General features: G+C 35.1%; 2 protein-coding genes across 3 annotated transcripts; one reads left to right on the top strand and one right to left on the bottom strand.

Moving 5' to 3' along the window:
- Nucleotides 1-463: 463 nt before the first annotated feature.
- On the top strand, nucleotides 464-13,360 carry nudt6 (nudix (nucleoside diphosphate linked moiety X)-type motif 6). 2 transcript variants are annotated; one of them, XM_016254637.1, is made up of 6 exons: nucleotides 464-637; nucleotides 2,647-2,868; nucleotides 4,749-4,952; nucleotides 6,937-6,992; nucleotides 11,146-11,200; nucleotides 12,746-13,360. In XM_016254637.1, exons 1-6 carry the CDS (start codon nucleotides 565-567, stop codon nucleotides 13,120-13,122), a joined length of 987 nt encoding a protein of 328 aa, XP_016110123.1. In that variant the 5' UTR covers nucleotides 464-564; the 3' UTR covers nucleotides 13,123-13,360. The 2 variants fall into 2 exon arrangements, with proteins under 2 accessions (XP_016110123.1, XP_016110122.1); XM_016254636.1 differs by lacking the exon at nucleotides 2,647-2,868 and having other exon boundaries at nucleotides 464-784.
- An 864-nt stretch (nucleotides 13,361-14,224) lies between these two features.
- On the bottom strand, nucleotides 14,225-25,800 carry LOC107568661 (fibroblast growth factor 2-like). Its single transcript, XM_016254638.1, has 3 exons — nucleotides 25,427-25,800; nucleotides 21,999-22,102; nucleotides 14,225-15,046 (listed from the first exon to the last, which is right to left on the bottom strand). Exons 1-3 carry the CDS (start codon nucleotides 25,707-25,709, stop codon nucleotides 14,861-14,863), a joined length of 573 nt encoding a protein of 190 aa, XP_016110124.1. The 5' UTR covers nucleotides 25,710-25,800; the 3' UTR covers nucleotides 14,225-14,860.
- Nucleotides 25,801-25,890: the final 90 nt, after the last annotated feature.

The following is a 25,890-nucleotide window of genomic DNA, read 5'->3' as shown; positions in this document are numbered from 1 at the left end:
AATAAAAAAACACAGATTAAAACAAGCAAATAAATAATAAAATGAATTAATAAATAAACATGAAAATAAATAAATAGATTCAAATAAACAATAACTACATACATAACCAGCGAACTAACAGATTAAAATAAATAAGTAAATAAATGCGTAACTAAAAATAATTAAATAAAATTAGATTAACGTAAAAATAAAATACTAATTAATTAATTACTAAATACATTAGTAAATAAAAAGAAATAAAAATTAGATTAAAATAAAGAAATAATAAAAATTAGATTAAATAATAAAGAAAATTTAAAATAATAATAATAATAATAATGTAACTTAATATTTTCCAAATAAACTTTTAATATTTATTACATTGGTTTTTCACAGTATAAATGGGCTCTTATAGAAGAATAAATGTATTTTTAATTTTAGGACGGGGTCTCTCGTAAGAGGATGATCATATTTGGGGCCCGTGTGTTAAAGATTAAAACCCTCAGCATTAAAGCGCTTATGCAATTTAATGTGCGCCAGTCCTGGAGTAATTACGCGTCGGCTCGGCTGCTGGTTGTTTGAGTCATGGTGAGCTGGATCATGTCCGCCGGGCTGTGCCGGGTCTCCTCTGTGCTCCGCCGGGTGTCCTCGGCTGTCTGCGCCGGCTCGGCTCGCTCCGGCTCCGGCTGTCAGGAGCGGCTCCGCTGGCCTCCGCTGGCCGGGGATGTGGATCGCTTCGGAGGCGTGACGGTGCGAGACTTTCCGCCGGACATCAGCGAGGACGAGTTCAGCGCGCTGCTGCGGGGTACAGGAGCCTAATCACCTACAAACATCAACATGAAATACATAATAATGACCTCATGCATAAGTGCGATGTCTGTAAATGGCACTGCGTGTTATGTACAGTATGCATGCATGTATTTCCCTCACATGCACAGCTGCTTTTTAATCATATTTTTCAGTTTTTCAGTTTTTACTTCTTTTGTTTATTAGTTTTGTTTGTTTGCATACAGATTACGTTGTAATTCATTTGAGTTCAGATTAAATGTAATTAAAGTATATTTAAATTAAATATAATATATAGGCTAATATAAGATAATAAAAGAAGAATACTAATGTCTTAGTGTTTGGCTTATATATATATATATAGCAAGAGCATCTGACCTGATCAATGATAGTCATTTAAGCACATTTGGATCACCTAGAAATAGTTTTTCAAATACACTTTATGTCATAATGTTTGTTATTATTATTATTATTAATATTATCTTTAAATTCATTTTTAGTATTATAATAAAAATTATAATTAATATTAACGATATTATTATACTGTACCATATAACAATATTAAATAATTATTATAATATGAAGTCTCTTCTGCTCACCAGGGCTGCATTTATTTGATCAAAAATACAGTAAAAATGTGAAATATTAATACCATTTAAAATAGCTGTTTTCTATGTAAATGTCTGTTATAATGTAATAATCAGAAATGTTTCTTGAGCAGCAGCATATTATACTGATTTCTGAAGATCATGAGACGCTGAAGACTGGAGGAATGATGCTGAAAATACAGCTGCGCATCACAGAAATACATGTGAAAGTTCAGCTCCGCCCCTCAGATACCGTAAAACACACAATATAAAGGCCTTAAAACCTCACCGTTACACAATACAACCTTTATCGACACGAACCCCTGTGCCTTTACTTATATCGGCATTATATATCTAGTCAAGTACCATGGTATTGCAGTCGGATATCATAATATTGAACTATATACCACTAAAGTGCTTAAACCCAAAATGTTTTCAAGATTAAAATGAATTCATCAGATTAATACAAAACATAAAAATAGATTAAAACAAATAAATAAATGACAGTAAACTAAATAAATAATAGATAAAAATTAGATTAAAATAAATAAATGTAAACAATAGATTAAAGAAAATAAATAAAGAGATTAAAACAAACAAACAAATAGATTAAAATAAATAGTAAACAAACGAGTAATTAAATAATAACAAACACAATTAGATCAAAATTAAATAAATGAGTAAATAAAAGGATAATAAATTAAAATAAATAAATAATCAAAAATTTGATTAAATAAAAAAACACAGATTAAAACAAGCAAATAAATAATAAAATGAATTAATAAATAAACATGAAAATAAATAAATAGATTCAAATAAACAATAACTACATACATAACCAGCGAACTAACAGATTAAAATAAATAAGTAAATAAATGCGTAACTAAAAATAATTAAATAAAATTAGATTAACGTAAAAATAAAATACTAATTAATTAATTACTAAATACATTAGTAAATAAAAAGAAATAAAAATTAGATTAAAATAAAGAAATAATAAAAATTAGATTAAATAATAAAGAAAATTTAAAATAATAATAATAATAATAATGTAACTTAATATTTTCCAAATAAACTTTTAATATTTATTACATTGGTTTTTCACAGTATAAATGGGCTCTTATAGAAGAATAAATGTATTTTTAATTTTAGGACGGGGTCTCTCGTAAGAGGATGATCATATTTGGGGCCCGTGTGTTAAAGATTAAAACCCTCAGCATTAAAGCGCTTATGCAATTTAATGTGCGCCAGTCCTGGAGTAATTACGCGTCGGCTCGGCTGCTGGTTGTTTGAGTCATGGTGAGCTGGATCATGTCCGCCGGGCTGTGCCGGGTCTCCTCTGTGCTCCGCCGGGTGTCCTCGGCTGTCTGCGCCGGCTCGGCTCGCTCCGGCTCCGGCTGTCAGGAGCGGCTCCGCTGGCCTCCGCTGGCCGGGGATGTGGATCGCTTCGGAGGCGTGACGGTGCGAGACTTTCCGCCGGACATCAGCGAGGACGAGTTCAGCGCGCTGCTGCGGGGTACAGGAGCCTAATCACCTACAAACATCAACATGAAATACATAATAATGACCTCATGCATAAGTGCGATGTCTGTAAATGGCACTGCGTGTTATGTACAGTATGCATGCATGTATTTCCCTCACATGCACAGCTGCTTTTTAATCATATTTTTCAGTTTTTCAGTTTTTACTTCTTTTGTTTATTAGTTTTGTTTGTTTGCATACAGATTACGTTGTAATTCATTTGAGTTCAGATTAAATGTAATTAAAGTATATTTAAATTAAATATAATATATAGGCTAATATAAGATAATAAAAGAAGAATACTAATGTCTTAGTGTTTGGCTTATATATATATATATAGCAAGAGCATCTGACCTGATCAATGATAGTCATTTAAGCACATTTGGATCACCTAGAAATAGTTTTTCAAATACACTTTATGTCATAATGTTTGTTATTATTATTATTATTTACAAAATCTTTAAACTTTGCTTTTTTACAGGATAAACACAAATATATTATACATGCATCACCACTAAAAAGATTGTTTATGTTTTTGAAAGAAGTCTCTTCTGCTCACCAGGGCTGCATTTATTTGAGCAAAAATACAGTAAAAATGTGAAATATTAATACCATTTAAAATAGCTGTTTTCTATGTAAATGTCTGTTATAATGTAATAATCAGAAATGTTTCTTGAGCGATTAAATGTAATTAAAGTATATTTAAATTAAATATAATATATAGGCTAATATAAGATAATAAAAGAAGAATACTAATGTCTTAGTGTTTGGCTTATATATATATATATAGCAAGAGCATCTGACCTGATCAATGATAGTCATTTAAGCACATTTGGATCACCTAGAAATAGTTTTTCAAATACACTTTATGTCATAATGTTTGTTATTATTATTATTATTATTATTATTATTTACAAAATCTTTAAACTTTGCTTTTTTACAGGATAAACACAAATATATTATACATGCATCACCACTAAAAAGATTGTTTATGTTTTTGAAAGAAGTCTCTTCTGCTCACCAGGGCTGCATTTATTTGATCAAAAATACAGTAAAAATGTGAAATATTAATACCATTTAAAATAGCTGTTTTCTATGTAAATGTCTGTTATAATGTAATAATCAGAAATGTTTCTTGAGCAGCAGCATATTATACTGATTTCTGAAGATCATGAGACGCTGAAGACTGGAGGAATGATGCTGAAAATACAGCTGCGCATCACAGAAATACATTACAGTTTAACAGATATTCACATAGAAAACAGTAATTTGAAATAGTAATAATATTTCACAATTTTTAATCAACTAAATGCAACCTTTAATGTCACTTTTGATACATTTAATGCATTATTGATGAATAAAAGTCATTTCTTGAACTATTAATCTTAGTGCATATAATATAGAGTGTATTGACATGTTTCTGTGTGTGTGTGCGTGTGTGTGAGAGAGAGTGTGTGTGTGTGTGTGTGAGTGTGTGTGTGTGTGAGTGTGTGTGTGTGTGAGTGTGTGTGTGTGTGAGTGTGTGTGTGTGTGAGTGTGTGTGTGTGTGAGTGTGTGTGTGTGTGAGTGTGTGTGTGTGTGAGTGTGTGTGTGTGTGAGTGTGTGTGTGTGTGAGTGTGTGTGTGTGTGAGTGTGTGTGTGTGTGAGTGTGTGTGTGTGTGAGTGTGTGTGTGTGTGAGTGTGTGTGTGTGTGAGTGTGTGTGTGTGTGAGTGTGTGTGTGTGTGAGTGTGTGTGTGTGTGAGTGTGTGTGTGTGTGAGTGTGTGTGTGTGTGAGTGTGTGTGTGTGAGAGAGAGTGTGTGTGTGTGTGTGTGAGAGAGAGAGAGAGAGTGTGTGTGTGTCTGTGTGAGAGAGTGTGTGTGTGTGTGTGTGTTAGTGTCTCTCAGTCGGTGGCGGTCAGATGGACGGGTCGCTGCATGGCTGCATGTCCCCATCACTCTCAGCAGACTCTCTGCGGCCGCGGCGCGTCTCGGCTTCGGCTTCCATCACGCTCGGAGAGACAAGGCCGTTCTCAGTCTGTGGCTCGGACCGGGAGAGGACAGACTGCCTTCGTTCGCCACACATCAAGTAGGAGTCGCTGGTAAGAGCAGAATGAGTATCTCACTGGTAAGGAGTGTTGGGAATATTCATATGATGGAGGATATCGTTTTGGGTGGAAGAGTAGAAAAAGGAGTATGGCATGGATAAGAAGATCTTCTGTCCTAATGTAGCACTCACTGATGCCCTTCCATGGAGAGACCCTGAACCGCTGTAGATCTGAGCTTACTAGACACGCCCAGAGATGAATATAAGTGACCCTGGAGCACAAAACCAGTCATAAGGGATACAACTATTTGAAAATTTGGAATCTGAGGGTGCAAAAAAATCTAAATATTGAGAAAATCATCTTTAAAGTTGTTCAAATGAAGTTCTTAGCAATGCATATTACTAATCAAACATTAAGTTTTGATATGTTTACAGTAGGACATTTACAAAATATCTTCATGGAACACAATCTTTACTTAATATCCTAATGATTTTTGGCATAAAAGAAAAATGTATAATTGTGACCCATACAATGTATTGTTGGCTATTGCTACAAATATACCCCAGCGACTTAACACTGCTTTTGTGCTGCAGGGTCACGTACATATTTAATTAGTGCTCTGTATACCTGTCTATCCATTAAACCTTTTCCTAAAACATCTTCATGCATCATTCCCTCCTCCCCAAAGTGACTAAATAATATAAAGATCATGTAACGATCATGTTCCATGAAGATATTTTGTAAATGTCCTACTGTAAACATATCAAAACTTAATGTTTGATTAGTAATATGCATTGCTAAGAACTTCATTTGGGCAACTTTAAAGATGATTTTCTCAATATATAGATTTTTTTGCACCCTCAGATTCCAGATTTTCAAATAGTTGCATCTCAGCCAAATATTGTCCGATCCTAACAAACTATACATCAATGGAAAGCTTATTTATTTCAAATGACCCTTATGACTGGTTTGTGCTCCAGGGTCACATATATGACTCGGGTTTAGGGTCCTTCACCAGCAGGCGGCGCCGCTCCTCCGGTCCGGACACAGACATGTCCAAACATGCCCAGAAAGACTGTATGAGCTCAGTCTGGCAGTGTTTGTGTTTGATTAAAGCCGAATGCTGTGAAGGTGAATCCCACGACTGGAATATTCAAGCAGTGAATAATCCGACCGCATTTCCTTTCTGAATGACTTCCAAACCAACAGCCTCTGTGTGCTTTTATTTAGACCGTAGCTGGATTCATTGTTAAGCATTTTTAGGACCATTTCAGAGCAGCAATAGCAATCTCACAAAGTTATTTGTTGAGGATCATATTTGATCTATCAGGATTTTATGGCTCTTATAGACTGTAAGTGAGAAAATGGAGAAAAAAACCCCAGCTCAGTTTTATTCTGATGCTTGTAATGTAAATCAATGAGATCTTTATAACCGTAGTGCATGATACTGACATAAAATGATCTAAATAAATATCAGCGGTCGCTCTATATCTCCAGTAATCTGTCTCAGTAAGATGAGAGTGAAATGATCCAAACATGTAATGCAGTGATTGAGAGCTGAAGAAATAAAGACATGAGGAGATTGTGTGAGAAACACATTTAACAGCAAAGTTTGATCATGTTCATCATTTACAGGAAATTTGCGTATCAAATATGATACAGTTTATAGGGTTAAGACATGTTAATCCACATTTTGTAAATGCTTAAATCACTCTTTGTTTATAATCTGGTGTAAAACAAAAAAGTTATAAATACAGGTTCAAGAAACCTCCTGCGAAGCTCCAGAGAAACTCTGCTCAGGTGCACCGAGGGCAAACGCTGCTTTAAACACAACGGATGCTCACACCAAATGTTGATATAATTTAGTTAATAGAAGTTAATTGATAAAAAAAATCTATTCATGACATTATTTTTGAAAGCATCCTCACTTTACAACATTTTACACAGGTGCCTAAAACTTTAAACAGTACTGTAGCTTTGCAGGAGGTCTCTTGAAGCATATAAAACCATGTTTTATGTCTTGTTGTCTTGTTTAAAGGTGCTGTTGTGGACGAATCCAACGGCAAAGTCCTTGTTGTTCAGGACAGAAATAAGGTACAGAATCAATCTCACTTCTAACACTGACGTCTCTCATGTGTCTGATGAAAGGCTCTGTGCTGCTTCAAAGCCCTACATTATTTTATTTGCATGTAAACAGTGTCATCCCTGTAGTTTTTGGCAGCATGTAAACAAACATGCAATTAAAGCCACAGCCCTCTGCTGCTAATGCTTGTCTGGTGTAAACAGAGCGCTGAACAAATCATGATTTAGTTTAAAGTTTAAAGACTTTAAATGTCATAATTATAATATCCTAAGGCGTAATTATGACATGAAATGTTGAAATTATGACAAACTAAGTCAAAATTATGACAAAAAGTGAAATTGACATACTAAGTCATAATTATGAGATAAGTTAAAAATTATGACAAAACGTCATAATTATGAGATGAAAAAAAAATCGAAATTATGGGATACTAAATCATAATGAGATTATGGCATACTAAGTCAAAATAATGACAAAAACTCAATTATGATATAAAAACTGAGAGATTATGGCAAAAAGTGAAATTATGACATACTAAGTCATAATAATGAGATAAGTAAAAAATTATGACAAAACATCATAATTATGAGATGGAAAAAATTGAAATTATGGCATACTAAGTCATAATGAGATTATGGCTTACTAAATCAAAATTATGTAAAAAAAAAAAAGTATGGCAAAAAGTGAAATTATGACAGTCATAATTATGAGATAAAAATACAAAATTATGGCATACTAAGTCAAAATGATGACAAAAACTCAATTATGATAAAAAAAGTGAGAGATTATTGCAAAAAGTGAAATTATGACATACTAAATCATAATTATGAAATAAAAATGTCAAAATTACGGCAAAAAGTAAATTATGAGATGAGTCACAAATCACAATTATGACAGGTCTGCTAAGTCATAGTTACGAAATACGTCAAAATTATGACAAAAAGTGAAATTGACATACTAAGTCATAATTATGAGATAAGTAAAACATTATGACAAGACGTCATAATTATGAGATGAAAAAATCGAAATTATGGCATACTAAATCATAATGAGATTATGACATACTAAATCAAAATTATGGCAAAAAGTTAAATTATGACAGTCATAATTATGAGATAAAAAATACAAAATTATGGCATACTAAGTCAAAATGATGACAAAAACTAAATTATGATATAAAAAGTGAGAAATTATGACAAAAAGTGAGAAATTATAACATGCGAAGTCGAAACTGACATACAAAGTCAAAATTATGACATAAAAAGTCAGTTATGCCAAAAGTCATAATTATGAGAGGAAAAAGTCACAATTATGACATACTAAGTCATAGTTATGAGATAAAAAGTTGAAATTCTGACAAAAAGTGAAATTATGAGATAAAGTTAAAAAAAGGACTACTTATATTATAATTTTGAATTTTTTAATCGAATAATTATGATTTACCCAAGCATGTTTTTATGTCCTGTGAGCACCATTTACTAGTTCACATTCAACTTTTCTAACATTGATATTCACATTATCGTTGCAAATCCAAGGAGTTTTTATTCATATATTCAGCTTTATGAATCTATCTGAAGGGAACGATGTCTGAGAAATTCCAGTTGGATTTTCTTGTCATTTTTCTAATAGTGTGGCCATTAGTAACTCTATTCTATTAGTCTATTTATTTTAGCTGTACAGAAACAGCTCATAATGCATGCATTATCAGATTGTTTAACATTTATTTTCAGATTCCTAAACACACTGGTTTTATTGATTACTGCATATTGCTATTCTTCTAGTTATTTACCTATAGAGGCTAAAGAATCGCACAAAAACAAAAAAACGGTTTACTCCCGCATTGCAAAATAAGATGGATATAACATACTGCATAATCATTCATTAGGCTGAAATGTGAGGTTTATTATTGTATAAACTGTTGTTTAAATAGTAGTTTTTACAGTTTAGGATGTTGTCATATCAAAACACCAAAACAACATGTCGTTCTATTCTAATATCAGAATTTTCTGAAAACATTTCAACTGTTTTAATGGACTCGTGTTTGTTTTGTCTCCACACAAATCTACTTGTCTTGTATAAAAAAGAGCAGCGTGAACATTCTGCTAAACCTCTTGTTTTCAGTTTCACGGACGAAAGAAAACACTACATGGTCAACAGACTTTTATAGTAAATGATGACAGAAATCCAGAATCTAATTCAGTAATTCTGAGCTGAGACTGCGATCGAGCGGCTCTTCGAGTGATAATGAATGCTGTGTAACCTCATTAAACGTCTGCCTCCAGCCCTCAAGAGCGTTTCCCAGTAAAACAAACAGCTGGGTTGAGCTCGAGGCAGCTCTGGAATGGAAACTCGAAGGATTGTTTTATCCAGCAGCTTTTATCTTGCGTCACGGCCCGCTTCGGTCGTCATTTACTGGTAAAATGGCCTGCGTGTTCAGGTTTAAAATATCTCTGGGAGTATCAGAGGTCGGCCTGCAGCTCATTTCAGTCGAGTTATTTATCTTCGCGGAGCAGAAGGACCCACTCGTGGAGATGTTTCTCTAGTGTGGAAATGATTAAAACCCCTGCTGAGCGGTTCATCTTTCACCAGTGGAAAAACAATGACACATTACAATGATGCAGACAATGTAAACGGCGCTATTAGGTGAAATAGTAATTTAAAAGAATAGTTCACCCCAAATCAATTCTTCATCAGATTTGTAGAAATGTAGCACTGCATCAGTGTCTCAGCAATGGATGCTCTGCAGTGAATGGGTGCCGTCAAAATGAGAGGCCAAACAACTGATAAAAACATCACAATAATCCACAGCACTCCAGTCCATCAGTTAACATCTGGAGAAGACAAAAGCTGAGACACATCCAGCATTAAGGCAATTTTAACTCAAATACGAGTCATAATCCATAACACTTCCTCCAGTGAAAAAGTGGTCTGAATCAGGAGAGAAATCTGCACAGATCAAGCACCGTTTAAACAGCTCTAAACACATATGTGGCTGGATTTTGATGTGAGAGACAACAGCAGATGCACTTTTTCACTGGAGGAAGAGTTATTATGGATTATGGACTCGTATTTGAGTTAAAATTGCCTTAATGCTGGATGTGTTTCAGCTTTTGTCTTCTCCAGATGTTAACTGATGGACTGGAGTGCTGTGGATTATTGTGATGTTTTTATCAGCTGTTTGGACTCTCATTCTGACGGCACCCATTCACTGCAGAGGATGGATTGCTACATTTGCAGACGAGGGAGAATGGGATCCAGATGCTGTTAAAGTTTATCAAAACCACAAAATCATAAAATGCATAAATCTAAGATCGTCCAAAACCAATCCCAAGTAACGGGAAACATAGAGAGCAAACCTAAACGTACAAACAATGGATAAATCCCGACAAAGAACAGTGAAAACACAAGGGCTTAAATACACTCAGCGTAACAGAGCAACAAGAAACAGGTGAAAACAATCAGGAGTTAACAATGAGAACATGAAAGAGGAAACGGGAACAGAGTATAAATCACTTTAACACTTCCGATTTAGTTTTTCTTTTTGCTAATTTATTTTTAAAAATCAAATCTATTAAACAGTATGTAAGGTATTATGAGCTATACATTTATAGTGTTTAGAAAACAAAGTTATTTAAAGACATTAAATGTTTTCATTGTTGCACAAAACACTGAATTTGTTTTTCATTTGCAATGCAGCAAATACTTAATATTAATGATAGAATTAAAATACACTCTTCAGACATAATTGCCCACAAAAATACTCATCGATTTGTATTGATAGTACAGAAGATTCTCACGTCACAAACCTTTAAAGCTGTTACATTACACTGTATATATTTTTTTTTTTTCAATTGACCAAAAACCACTCAAGTAAGAATCAAAGTTTCATTCATAACTAGCAGCATTTTCTATATTCTTTTAAAACTCAATATGGAAATACTGTGTACCGTCTCAAATCTAAACCCTATAAGATAACATTTTTATGAAAATATTTAATATTGTGTTGATAGATATAAATAATATTTAGATCATCTGTGAACGTGTGATATAAAAACGATAAAATAGCAGAAAGATAAAATGACTAATTTCCAATAAAAATATATTTCTAAGAAATACAGCTAAAATAACATGCACGTGTTAAACATGATTGTCTTTCCTTCTCAGACGAAGAATGCTTGGAAGTTTCCCGGTGGTCTGTCAGATCTCGGAGAAAACATCGGTAAGATTCGGATTCAGATCCAGAACTGATGTTAAACTGAATCGAAACGCAATCACAACAGAACGTTCTTGTACACAAGATAAAAGCAGTAAAAGAAACGTGCATTTATAAGAACATCATCTAATATTTGAGACCCTTAAAATGCCCTTCTTTACTACAAATAAAACTAAGCCTTTTCTGTCAACAAATGACTTGTATATAAACTAGATTATTTATCGATTACATCCTTGCATAGATCACAAAAGCTTTCTCCAAAAAATAAATGTTCTGTATAAAAGTTCAGTAAATGGCATTGTGTACACAAGCGTACAATACAAGATTTCATTCAGGACTCTCTGCCTTTAAGTTTTATTTTACTCTGTTTCTCTAAATCTCGTGATATAAGATACAGCATTAGTCAAACTGATTGTGTGAAAGTATTTAAAGAAACAGTTCACTCAAAAAATTAAATTAGAGAAAAATGTACTCAGGCCATCCGAGATTAGGATGAGTTTGTTTCTTCATCAGGTTTGGAGAAATGCAGCATTGCATCAGTGTCTCAGCAATGGATGCTCTCCAGTGAATGGGTGCCGTCAGAATGAGAGCTGATAAAAGCATCACAATAATCCACAGCACTCCAGTCCATCAGTTCACATCTGGAGACGACAAAAGCTGAAACTAATCCAGCATTAAGACGTTTTTAACTAACATGCAAGTCTATAATCCATAATAAATCCATCCTGTTGTCTCAAAATGTGTTTAGAGCCGTTTAAACGGTGCTTGATCTGTGCAGATTTTCAACTGGAGAAACACTTTTTCACTGGAGGAAGTGTTATTATGGATTATGGACTCATATTTTAGTTAAAATGCTGGATTAGTTTCAGCGTTTGTCTTCTCCAGATGTTCACTGATGGACTGGAGTGCTGTGGATTATTGTGATGTTTTTATCAGACTCTCATTCTGACGGCACCCATTCACTGGAGAGCATCCATTGCTGAGACACTGATGAACCTGATGAAGAAACAAACTCATCTACATCTTGACTGACCTGAGGATGAGCACATTTGCAGCTAATTTTCATTCTTGGGTAAACTATTCTTTTAAAGTCTAATGTGAATTTCTACCAACTACGTTAATGTTGCTGTGAAGCCGTGACAGTATTTACTTGCCTCCGAGATTGGAGAGTTTATTTTGAATTATAAAGCGGACAGTTCCGGTCCTTGATTCTGATTGGCTGAGCCGCGTTCTAAGCTGTCGTAAGTTACTCTACAAATGAACACCTTTGTTTCCGTTTGTGTGCTGCTCGACCACAACCACAACTGTTTCTGAGGAACTACATTGTTTGGCGGAAGAATAATGGTTTTATTATTATCATTACACTTTATTTGCTCGGTTTTATTTTGTGAAACCTTAACTGTTTTATAAAAGCAATAAGCCCCATGAAGCCGTGGTTTACATTGACTTTATAACAGCTAAGGGGGTTTTAGTGGGTCTAACAACACCCCTTAGCTGTTATAAATTCTTTATTGCTTTATTTCTCTATTCTAACTGGACGCTGTATTTCAGGCGAGACGGCCGTCCGGGAGGTTTTTGAAGAAACCGGCGTGCGATCGCAGTTCTGTTCGCTCCTCAGTATCCGTCAGCAGCACAATCATCCGGGAGCGTTCGGGATGTCCGACATGTACCTGATCTGCAGACTCAGCCCGCTCTCCTTCCGCATCGACTTCTGCACTCAAGAGTGTCTGCGCTGCGAATGGCTGGATCTGACAGAACTCGCCGAGACCGGCGAGACCACGCCGATCACCAGTCGCGTCGCCAGACTCCTGCTGTACGGACTGGAAAACGGCTTCCAGAACATCGACCTGACGATGGAGCAGATGCCGGCCGTTTATTCCGGCCTTTTCTATCAGCTCTACCACAGACGACTGCCAGAGACGCCATAGAGCAACTCCACACTGCACAAAACCATTTGCTTTGTTCTCAGTACAGTACATTCTTTAATCAAGATGCATTTACTGGAGAAGCACAGTGACTTAAAACCTTTAGGCCTGGTTTCACAGACAGGGCTTAGACTAAGTCACAGTTCAATTAGGACATGCAAGTTGTTTTTATAAGCGTGCCTTAGAAAAAAAACATTACTGGCGTGCATCTTGAGACAAAACAAAGGCACTGATATATTTTAAGATCAATCAGTGCAAGTTTCTTTCAGATGAAACAGCTCAGACTTGCATTTTAGTCTGGGACTATAGGCTTTGTTTGTGAAACCGGGGGTTAGTCTTGTTTTATGAAAAATGCATCAAGATTAAGTGCGTTTATGCTTAAATCCTAAATTCAGTGGGGTCAGAAAAATAAACTTTTGAAAAAAAAAATCTTTTTAAGCAAACTCGCTTGATTTTGGTATTTTTTCAGAAAACAAAACCTAATATCGTAGGTCGTTCTGCATCTCTAAATGTGTCCTGATTAAAAAAACAACAACAACAAAAATAAGAAAACAAATACATTTTTTTGCAATGCACTCTTCAAAATAAAGGTCGCAATTAGAACCGAAAATGCTTTAAATCTCATGAAGACCCTATCTTTAAAATACATATCTCAGAAATATTTGGGTCTTATTTTACCCAAAAATCAAAACAGAAATGTCTTGAATAATGAAAATGAAGCCTAGTTTTTGCATTTCTAAGTAACTTACTGTGACATGCAAAAAATATAATAAAAAATATCATTTTTTTAATATATTATAAAGTACTTTTGAATGAAATATTTATCACGATAGTATTTATAATTATTGGACATTTCTCACAATAATGGCACTAAGAAGAAAAACCTGGCTCTGAAAATACACTTAATTGTCTTTACTTTACGCATAACTTCTTCATGAGATTCACACCAGAATTTTTAAAAACTGATTAAATGGCAAAACGGTTCTTTGTTCCACTGAAGAGCCTTTATTTTCAAGAGCGTGTTGCAGATGGACCACTTTTAGTTTCTGAACTTTATAATACGATACCTCGCCTAATCTGCCTGGAGGTTTTAAACTCTGATTTCTCAAAGTTACCTCAAAAAGAAAAAAAAAGATAGACTGTTACTGTTAATCTTACTGTTACTCGCAGCAATGATGCAACTAAACTATTTTTCTCAGCCAAGATGATATATATATATATATATATATATGAAAAAGAGAATAAAGTTTTACCAAAAAAAAACATTCATGATGTACTCATCAAAGCAAACCTTTGCATTTGCAAATCCCTTTCTTTCTCTAAAATACAGTATAGAAATACTTGCGAGCCTTTTGCATAAAGGAGCAGCATTAAAGTAAACTCACATTTTGTAGCCGTACTAAAAACACTCCTGCGAGAAATGCAGTCATGAATTCAAGAGCGTTTAGTGCAGATCAAGTGAACTCTCCGAGCCAACCCTGCTGCCCTTGCTCGAGGGAATACAGTGGAATAATAGAGTATTGTGGAAAGTTGGATCTGAGATGGTCTTCTGCGGATATTGCTGATATCTCCAAGGTGACTGAACACGAACAAATAAACCCTGTAATGCTCTCCAAGTGCATCTGTTTGGGAAGCGTTCCTAGATAGAAGCGTTTTTTCCGTGTCTTGGCGTAAGGTTGGTTAGAAGCGCGTCTGCGTCAGTGGTCTGTCGTCTCGCTCTGTGTTTGACCGCATCTCTCCATCAGCACTTGGCTGTCATGGGCAGAAACAGAATGGCCTTCTGGCCCGGGCCGGTCTTCGAACCCGCTTTATACTGGCCTGTTCTCTTCAGAGCCACGTACCAGTCGGGATACTTGCGGGATCGGTACGTGTTGTAGTTGTTTGACTCCAGGCGCTCGAGGAAATAACATTCATCTGTTGTTCTTCTCTGAGAGAGAGAGAGAGAGAGAGAGAGAGAGAGAGAGAGAGAGAATGACAACATTAACACACATCACTGTAGCATACACTGCAAACTTAGTATTTTTGTCTTGTAGATATCTAGAAATTCTTGAATCAGGATGCATTTACTGATGCATGACATGTAAAATGACTTAAGATATTATGTCTTGTTTTCGGAAAAAATTATCCAAATTTTGTTGAAGTGAAAAAAAAGTGAAATATCTGCCAATGGGGTAAGAAAAATAATCTTAATTCGAAGGCTAAATAAGATTATGTTTCTTACCCCATTGGCAGATCTTGTACTCGTTTTAAGCAAAAACTAACAAAATCTGGATAATTTTTTCCCGAAAACAAGACATAATATCTTAAGTAGTGCTGTCAAACTATTAATCACGATTAATCGCATACAAAATAAAAGTTGTTTGCATAATATATGCGTGTGTTCTGTGTATATTATGTATATATAAATACACACACACACATTATTACTTTTCCCCCAGGAAACAAGACTAAATATCTTGTCATTTTGCTTATCTAGGAAATGCATCTTAATTTAAGAATATTTTGATATTTTGACTAGAAAAAGACAAAAAATACTAAGCAAAATAAGCCTGTAAGCATTAAATACCATTTTCATCACAAACATATATAATCAGCTTAACAATTGTTAAAAGTTTGAACATTTACACATCACTGTAACTCAAATTATACACCGACCTGTTTAGCATTTTAAACATTACATATGTTTTTGTTTCCACTAGTAAATATAGTCCACATAATAATAATTGGTAAGAGTTGTGAAGTTTGAAAGTTTAATTGTGGTCATTAGTGATGTTACTTTTAAAAGTAATGCATTACAATATTGCATTAAACTTTTTATGGAAGTAACGTATTTCGTTACTTTTGCGCTACTTTTTGTCACCTGGGCTGGGCTTGCTTTTTTTTTAATAACAAAAAAACCTTAAAGTTATATTCTTAGTGTCACGCTACAGTGAGATAAACGCACGGCGAAGATGAATGCAAATAGCCTTTAATAATCCACAATAGGGCAAACACAGGGGAACAGAGAACTGAACACAACTTAAATACATAAGGCAAATGAAGATGATCACTGAGACACACCTGAACCGAATGACACGATCAAACAAGAGGGAAAACTAGGCCACACAGAGCACATGAGCGATGAAAACACAACACAAGTCCAATGGGGTGCGACACTTGGCAACTGCAAGGGCCCTTTCACACCAAAAATGAAATGAATAAACCTCAGGCTGAAGGAATTGCCTCGGTTTACTCAGATTTCTCTCAACACAGGGATGGGGGGGATGTCAGTGAATAAATGGGAAAACAAATTAACTTGCGTTACTTATTTGAAAAAGCAACTCATATTTCATTTTAAATGTGAAAGTAATGCATTACTTTACTAGTTACTCAAAAAAAGTAATCTGATTACGTAACTCGCATTACTTGTAACCCCCAACACTGATGAAAGTCTCATTAACACACTGTTTTGCAATTTTAACATTAATAAATACAAAATGTATCAATATAAAATATATAATCGGTATAACAACTGGTAAAAGTTAAAAAATGTTGAAGTTCGAAAAATTTAACTGAGAGACCTTCATCATAATTAAGACAAGACGTTGTAGCTTAAATTGTACATTTATATCCGTTTTGTATTTTAAGCATTAAATCTCTCTCTTTTTTACTATATCATAAGCCTAACAATTGGTGAAAGTTAAAAAGTTTTGAAGTTTATTTGTCATTAGTCTTTCATTAATGCACATCATTGTAGCTCGAATTGTACAATTACTTCTGTTTTGCGCTTTTAGCATTAAAAGTAATATTTTAGCACAAAACATATAATCAGCTTAACAACAGGTAAAGTTATGTTTTTAAGTTCGAAAAGTTTCATTAAGAGACCTTCATCACTAATGACAATATTAACGCACATAATTGTAGCTCAAAGTGTACATTTACATATTTTAGCATAAATACCATTTTTCACAAAAAAGATACAATCAGCTTGACAAAAAAAATGAAGTTTATAAGCTTTGCCGTTTAAAATGTTTTAATTGAGACCTAACGAGAACATTAACATGCATCATTGTAGCTCAAATTGTACATTTATGCAATTTTGCATTTTTAGCTTAAATACCTTTTTCACTATTAAACATATAATCAGCGTAACAACGGGTAATAGGCCTGTCACGATAACAGCTTTTTGTTGTGCGATATATTGCACCAGAAATAATTGCGATAAGCGATATTATTGTCATATTATAGACCGTTTTATGCCACTGAATATATAATCATAATGTGTTTTTGTAGAAGCATTTTTTAAATGTGAACTAGCACCGACTACACCACGTCATGTACGAGAAGCTGCAAAAGACACAGTGCAATGTACAAAACATGGTGACATTAATTTTTAGGTAAATATAATGTGCGATATATTGCGTCACCAAAAATGATTGAGGTCATGTACGTATATTGCGCGATAAGTCGATATATTGATTATTGCGACAGGCCTAGCGGGTAAAAGTAGGAACAGTTCAATTAAAAATGAATTTTCTTAGTATTTGGCATGTTTCCTCTGCTTTAATGACAGCAGCTACATGAACTAAACCTGGTGATCACGTTCTCCAGCTAGATTTGATCTTAAAACTCTCTGTTTCCAGATTTTCAATGCTCTCTCAGATTTTTGCAGCTCAAACCTCAGCTGTTTTCTTGTTTCAGCTACAGCAGTGAAACTGTGGAACCTTTCCAAAGTTCTTTACAGTGTAAAGAGATTATTTATATTATTAAAATGTTCTTCAGACTTAGAAAAAAATGGTTCTTTTAAGAACTGTTTGCTGAAAGGTTCTTTGAGGAACCACAATGCAAAAAATCATTCTTACTTTGTATTTTTGTCTTAATTTTTAGTGCAAATATTTAAACCTCTGGCACTCTTGGGTTAGTTTTGACTGAACAATTTTAGACTGTAGTTTTTAAATATTTTTTTACTTTATCAGAATGGTACGAAACCTGGTAAAGGTTTTGGCACTTGCTATGTGAACACACACATACACACACATACACACACACACACACACACACACACACACAAAACATGGACATGATTCGAGAAGGTTAAATGGTCCTGGAAGAAAAAAATATCATGCTTGTACTGTTTTTTCGTGGTCAAAAATGACTGCATTGGAAATGAATGAGAAGCAAATTTCATCTGGTGGAAACGTTTGGTACTGCACCCAAACAGTCTTACTGAATGCTAATTTTTTGAGATATCAACCTCAAATTTGGAACACAAGAACTGTTTGCTGAAAGGTTCTTTGAGGAACCACAATGCAAAAAATCATTCTTACTTTGTATTTTTGTCTTAATTTTTAGTGCAAATATTTAAACCTCTGGCACTCTTGGGTTAGTTTTGACTGAACAATTTTAGACTGTAGTTTTTAAATATTTTTTTACTTTATCAGAATGGTACGAAACCTGGTAAAGGTTTTGGCACTTGCTATGTGAACACACACATACACACACATACACACACACACACACACACACACACACACAAAACATGGACATGATTCGAGAAGGTTAAATGGTCCTGGAAGAAAAAAATATCATGCTTGTACTGTTTTTTCGTGGTCAAAAATGACCGCATTGGAAATTAATGAGAAGCAAATTTCATCTGGTGGAAACGTTTGGTACTGCACCCAAACAGTCTTACTGAATGCTCATTTTTTGAGATATCAACCTCAAATTTGGAACACAACTTCATTAGATTTCTAGCTTTGGTTTGCTAGCAGTTTTAGAGAAAAACAAGTTTTGCAAAATGTATATTTCATATAAAAACTGAAATGACTATTTTTGTGCATTTTTCATAACAATGGGCTTTTAACTTCCATAACTTTTTTTGTTTTTGTTTACATTTTTCACTGCGGCAATAATCTGCAAAATATCTTCTTCATAAATAGTGACAAAATTTCAGAAAAAAAAAATATATTAAATATTTTCATTTTCAGGTCTACGCTCAAAAAGTAGCTACCAGGTAAAAAATGGATTATAACTACGGCATAAATATAATTTAGTACCATAAAATCCCCTACATTTTTCTTTTTCTTGTTTGAAACAAAACACAATTTTTTCAGAAAACAAAACTTAATATCTTAAGTTTGCTCCTCTAGTAAATGTATCTTAAGAATGTTTAGATATTTGTATTAGAAAACAAGACGGAACTATTGATTAAAAATCATTTTTGCAATGTAAAAAAATGGTTCTTCTATGGTTTTGCTGCAAACAGCCTTTTGAAACCTTTATTTTTAATCATATACATGAAGGCGGCTGATGTCAAGTGAAACTTTTCATTCTAGAGCCGACGCGGATGTTTCCTCTCGTGAGTTTTGAACAAGGAGAGCTGGAACAGAGTAAATGTTCATTGACTGTTGTGCAACACCTCCGTCATCAATGTCAGCATTGTTTGAGGAGCACAGAGACTCTCACAGCTCTAATCAACTCGACTTAACCAGATTCTGGGGTCAAATTTGTGAACTGAAATAAAAATAACATGTCTATGAAATGCCCCCATTCAGATTAAGTAAACATGTGTGTGTGTGTGTGTCTGTGAGAGTGTGTGTGTGTGTGTCAGTATTTTTCAGATTATTCAAGATGTGCTATGACAGAAGTACTGGCTTCTGTCAGGTTCTGTAACCAGTCACTCATTATTTCTTTTAAGTTTCATTTAAATTTTTTTTTTTTTACAGTTCACTGGAATAGTCCTGCAGTGTAACAAATGAATGAATACAATATGAATATATATTTTTATTTATGCAGTCTCTTAATTAATATGAGGTCATAAATCTCAAGGGCTTGATTGGTTTTATAGTTGCAAAATGTAAACTACTGTATATTACCATCCAGCTCTAATCTGCTAAAGGCATGAATTAATTAATATACTGATTTGGTGATTTCTGTAAAGCTGCTTCAAAAAATGTGTATTGTGAAAAGCGCTATATAAATAAATTTGACTTGACATCACATCAACCTCCCAACTCTGGTCACATGTACCGGTTATGTATTAATTATAGGGCTGGGCGATATAGCTAAAACATTTATCAACATATAATGTTTCATATCGTTCGGTATCGATAATTATTGATATTTTTTATAACCTTTTTTAAAACAAAGAGCAATAGAACTTTTTTTTTTACATTTAACCACTGTATTTTTAAATTAACGCAATGTATTGAGACAAACAACAAATATATTGTTTTTAACAGTCAAACACAAAATAAAAATTAAACAAATATCTAATTTCTAATGTTTTATATGCAGATTAAATAGGCCACAGGAGGGCGCAATGAGCAAAATAATGCAGCGCATTAAATTGTCAACGCAAGGAAATAACTGTCTATAAAAAATGTGCATTACGTCTAAATTAACTTATATAAATAAAATATAATTTCGTAAATTGCATAAACAATTATGAACAAAACAGCATCATGTATTTATGCATTGCTTAATACAAAGAGCCGAAGCGCCATTCACACAGACTGCCTTTAAAAACATAAGAGACGCAGTGAAAAGGAATAAACCTCCACAAATTCGTGATGTGTTTTCTAAAAGTTTAAACTGTTTTAACTTTGCATGGCTTTCTATACATCTCTTGTGTGAGACGCGAGTGCAGCAGTCATATTTGTCCGTCTAAAAAATGTGCTGACTATGCATCTGTGTGAATGGCTTGGTTTCGGTTATAACCTAATCAAGATCTTCTCCGCATTGAGCTTCTATATTTCTCTAATATTCTGAATGAATAACGCAGCAGCGGCGCGTCTCGTGGGCTAGACTAACAACACATTAAAATGCAAAAACGTGACTTTCATCATCATCACCGCATCTCGCACGCCACTGATGACGCACACCTAACATTTGATTGTACTAGTTTTGCATTCAAATGCAAATGTTTATTTTAAATTCAACTAATATTCATTTTTTATTCACAATCTCCTCATCACAGGCAGGCACAGCACTCAGCATGTGTTCGTGTTTGTGTGTGCTGTCTGCGTCACTCAGAGCACGTGCCTATATCGTGCACTATATCGAACAATTTTTCTATCGTTATAGAAGAAGGTGTACCGTCGATAAATATCGATACCGTTTTATCGCCCAGGCCTAATTAATTACTTACCTAATTTGTTACTTTGGAAATGTAATAGGTTACAGATTACAAGTTACCCTACTTAAAATGTAATAAGTAGTGCAAGTATTTCAATTATTTTATTAAAGTAATGTAACTGATTACATTTGATTACTTTTCTAAATTTCTAACAAATGTTTTCAGCTGTTAATCATTTTGAAACATGTAAAGCAGGCAGGTTTAACCTTATGTAGTACTCAACACTGATTACTGTCACTTTCGAAATACTTCATCACTTGAATTAAGATTTTAATCATTTAATTTGAAAGCACAGCCACCACAAAATCAGACTTACTTTGAGATCATTCTGAGGTTAAATATCGATTTAATATCATAACTAGATATAGTTTAATAGTTATGATACAGTTTTTGAAATCAAATCTTTGCATAGTTATGACAGGAAACACTGCCTTGGAAAAAACAGTTAATAAAACATATGCATAAACCCAAATAGGGTAAGCGTGTGTCCTAAACTCCTGAAACATTGGTGTCTCATATTTTAGAGCAGTCAATGCATTATATGAAAGAAATCAATTAAATCTGTATGTGTGTGAAAAAAAACAAATTCAGATGCAAGTAACCCCCTTTGTACTCCAATATTTTCATAAGTAACTGTAATTTAATTACAATTACATTTAGTTTGTAACTAAATGACGTAATTTAGCTACATGCAACGTTACTCTCAGCACTGTGTATTAATTAGGTAAAGCCTGAGAGCTGTCAGATAATGAGAGCGTCTCACCGTTCCGAACAGTCGTCCATCCGCGTTCATGGCGAGGTAACGGTTCGCGCAGATCCCTTTAATCACCACTTCACCGACGGCCGTGGCCTGGAGCTGCAGCCGAACTGCGAGAAAACAAACACACAAACTCTTAGTCAAAAGTGGTGCTTCGCTACCAAGTCCAAACTCTTTACTCTATTACTTCTGCGATGCATGTGTGGAGTTTCTGCGCAAGAGCGCCCTCTAGCTTCCAGTATGAATTAAATAGTCATTACATTATATGTGTACGCAGTAATGCTCACAACACCAGGGTAAAAACAGGAAAGATAAGACTTTTCTCTAAAGAAAGTTTTTTAAATTTTTGTCTCTTAGTAGATGCATACAATTTCCTGAATGATCATCTTTAATATTATCGCAATAAATACCAGAAATTACCGTGATATATTTTTAATCCTATATCGCCCATCCCTATTGTACAGTGTGACAACAATTACACTATATTGATGTGCGCATGCCCAGTAGCCAGAGCTGTCTCCCTTCTAGCCTTAACCTCGTCCACCGCACAATGTGTTGTGGGCAATATTAGCTGTTAGAGTGTGCATCGATCTGCACTTCGAATTTTAATCTCAAGTAGAAGACGATCCGGGAAACTTTGACATACTCTTTTCAACATACTATGATTTGGGACATACTAATTCTATTTTTGAATACTATTTAGGACGGATAGTATGCAAATTTGGATGCAGCAAACATGTTTTGCCAAGTTGAGAATTGTAGCCAATCACAGAGGTTTCTGTTGAACGTGTGAACGCGATGTCCAATCAGAGGCGAATCCGCTCGTCAATATGGGGTGCTTTCCGTACCCACTGTACATCAGAAATGCACGAGTTGCTTTATGGTTTTTTACAGATTAAAAAGGTTTCACAGATGATTTTCTAAGCACATGTTTGTTCAGTGTTGTGTTGCTGTGATGAGACAATGTTTGTATTGGGATCAGATTAAAGCGGAGACGCTCAGATCATGACATGACGAGAAAGAGTGTGATTAATGAGTTTGTCGTTAGCTGATGAGTGGCGTCATTCATTGAGTGTTTATGTCTACAGCAGCCCTGACTAATGAGAGACAGACACGCTCAACAAAACACCAACACTGCGTGTTTGGAACTACTGTACCATATTTCAGGTTCAGATTTGTCCCAAAAAGAGAGTTAAATCTGAGAAATGTCTTCATTTGTAAAAATGACACATACATAATACACTTTATTTATATGCATCAATTTGCAATGTGAGGTAAAGCGTTCCAGAGTCAATAAACTAATAACAAACTGAACTATGAAACATACTTCTGAAGCATCTTAGTCAATGTTCAACATTACCAACACATATTTAAAATCAGAAGTTGCATCTGTTCATATTATTGATTGGACCTGAGCTGACATGAAAAACAGCGAACCGTTGTATTTTTTATCAAAGCTAACAACGATTAATAAATACTGTAACAAATGCATGCTCACTGTTAGTTAATGCATTCATTTTTGCATTATTGTAAATGGTTACCAGCAGTAACAAATCGTGTTGATTACCCTCAGAAATGATGTAAACAGTGACAATCACAGAGGTTCAGCTCAGAATAAATGAAGCGTGAGGTGGGCGGGGTTTGAGAACTGTCAATCAATGGTTGCCCTTAACAACAGGATTTCTAAACCTTTACCATGAGTCTAAACTAAAGAGATCATTGTTTCAGTTTCTATTCCGACTAAACTGGACTTGGAATAAGGAGAACATTTGCTCTTCATGTTGAAAAAAAATCCATGATGTAATACTTTTCACAAACTGAACACAATTAAAGTCTGTGAACTCCTGAACTATGTGTCTTCATTTATTTTTTTTAAGAGACGTAACCTTAGAAAAAAATCACATGTTGTGCTTTCAGATCATTTGGGACCCAAGTATATGAAACACATTTAGTCAAATATATTTCACCTTTCTCTCACCTTTTCTCCATATCTCACACGCTTTCGGGACTGAATTTTGTTGATAACCACCAACTAACGAGCCATTGCAGTAAGAAAAACTGATCACTTTTTTTCATCTGAAAGTGAAAGTTTGTGCAAGTCAAATTTATTTATCAGTTTGAATAACTGCCTTTCAGCATGACGTTGATTTGATGTTAGTTTGGACTGTTTTTGAGCAAGCACGAGTGATAAATACACAGGAATTTAATTAAATTCCATTCATTCCAATGTGGCTGATGCTGCTAATTCTCAAATTCTATGTTCTAATACTGTAAATTTCATACAATGATATTTAAATAAAACTTCTCATCAATATTGAATATATATATATATATATATATATATATATATATATATATATATATATATATATATATATATATAGTTTACATTATATATTTTGTGTGTGTGTACGTAATTGTATTTAATTGAAATTTCAAATATTTTTTTTATGTTTTAATGACTAAATAAGGCGTAAGTGCAGAGGCACCAAAGAAAGCTTTGCATTTTTCCACATCCACTCATTAATGAGAAGTTTCTGATCAGCTACAATATGGTTTTAGCTGAAAAATGAGCCCGGGCTCATGAAAATGTGTATAAACAGTAACCCAAATACAAACAGAAAATCGTGCTATTGATATGCAGAAACTGACTCTGGCGTGCATATGATACGCACGTGTTTGAAGTGCATATAATACAGTCTTCGCGTGCATATGATCCGCATCTACCCCACACCCTTAATCCTACCCATTGCGTATCATATGCACGCCAAAGTCAATTTCTGCGTATAAATAGTACGTTTAACTCGTGCTATTGATACGCACTTTCATGAGATCGGGTTAAAAATGCTAAGTAACGACTGGCCCCAAACAGAGCCTGAATGTGAAAACAGTATTCAGATTTTGAACGCATTATAAGGTTAAAAGACCAGATCGCTCTGAATGAACGCTACACTCTTAAAAATAAAGGTGCTTCAAAAGGTTCTTCAAGCGATGCCACAGAAGAACCATTTTTGGTTCCACAAAGAAGCATTCAGTCAAAGGTTCTTTAAAGAACCATCTCTTTCTTACCTTTTTATAATCTGAAGAACCTTCTTTCGCCACAAAGAAACAGAAAGGTTCTTCAGATGTTAAAGGTTCTTTATGGAACCATTTAGACACAAAGGTTCTTCTGTGGCATCGTGAAGCAGCTTTATTTTTAAGAGTGTAGTGGAAGAACGTTAGTTCATAACTTTGAGAGAACCGAAGCGCTCTGAGAACATTAGAGGCGCTTTCTGAAAACAAGCAAGAACTCAGAGACTGAAGGTGGACCTGGAAATCTGACATCACCATCATCATCATCACCAGGGCCTGATTTTCATCTGTGCCGCATAAAGAGTCTTTGTACGCTCTGGGTCTGTTTTTCCACGGAAGAAGAACAGCACAAATGCACTCACTGCGCGGGTCGCTCCTCTCGCGGATGCCGTCCACTCGACCGTCGGGATGGATCCGGAGGAAGAAGCCGCCGTTCTTGCAGTAAAGCCGCTTGGGCTCCTTGAAGTTCACCGGAGGAAAGCCTCCGCTGGCGCCGTCCTCCGGTAAAGCGGGGAGCGTGGTGATTCCTCCCGCCGCCATCTCTCGCTCTCTCGGTGCCTCCGGGGCCCCTCCGCGGCCTCCCCGCGCCTCCTCCCCCGGCTCCCCCGTCTCCCTCCGCCGCTCCGCGGAGCCACGGAGCCTCATTAAAGCGCGGAGAAGCTCTTGAAGCTGCGGGACACTGTGTCTCCGAAGAGAGAGCGGATCTGCGCTGTGTGTGCTGGAGTGGAGCAGCTCTCGCTCTCTCTCTCTCTCTCTCTCTCTCTGTCTCTCTCTCTCTCTGTCTCTCTCTGTCTCTCTCTCTCTCTCTCTCTCTCTGTCTCTCTCT

Source organism: Sinocyclocheilus grahami, unplaced genomic scaffold (assembly GCF_001515645.1).
Source record: "Sinocyclocheilus grahami isolate Dianchi unplaced genomic scaffold, SAMN03320097.WGS_v1.1 scaffold1269.1, whole genome shotgun sequence".
Classification (NCBI taxonomy): domain Eukaryota; kingdom Metazoa; phylum Chordata; class Actinopteri; order Cypriniformes; family Cyprinidae; genus Sinocyclocheilus; species Sinocyclocheilus grahami.
Note: the sequence above shows the minus strand (reverse complement) of the source record. Positions and strands in the feature narration are given on the sequence as shown.

Excerpts from the sequence above, each read along its gene's own strand:
- nudt6 (XM_016254637.1), top strand. The coding sequence starts at position 565 with ATGGTGAGCTGGATCATGTCCGCCGGGCTGTGCCGGGTCTCCTCTGTG. Across the intron at positions 6,993-11,145 it reads TTGTTCAGGACAGAAATAAG|ACGAAGAATGCTTGGAAGTT; the intron begins GTACAGAATCAA and ends TTTCCTTCTCAG. Across the intron at positions 11,201-12,745 it reads AGATCTCGGAGAAAACATCG|GCGAGACGGCCGTCCGGGAG; the intron begins GTAAGATTCGGA and ends GCTGTATTTCAG.
- LOC107568661 (XM_016254638.1), bottom strand. The coding sequence starts at position 25,709 with ATGAGGCTCCGTGGCTCCGCGGAGCGGCGGAGGGAGACGGGGGAGCCG. Across the intron at positions 22,103-25,426 it reads CGAGAGGAGCGACCCGCGCA|TTCGGCTGCAGCTCCAGGCC; the intron begins GTGAGTGCATTT and ends GTTTTCTCGCAG. Across the intron at positions 15,047-21,998 it reads ATGGACGACTGTTCGGAACG|AGAAGAACAACAGATGAATG; the intron begins GTGAGACGCTCT and ends TCTCTCTCTCAG.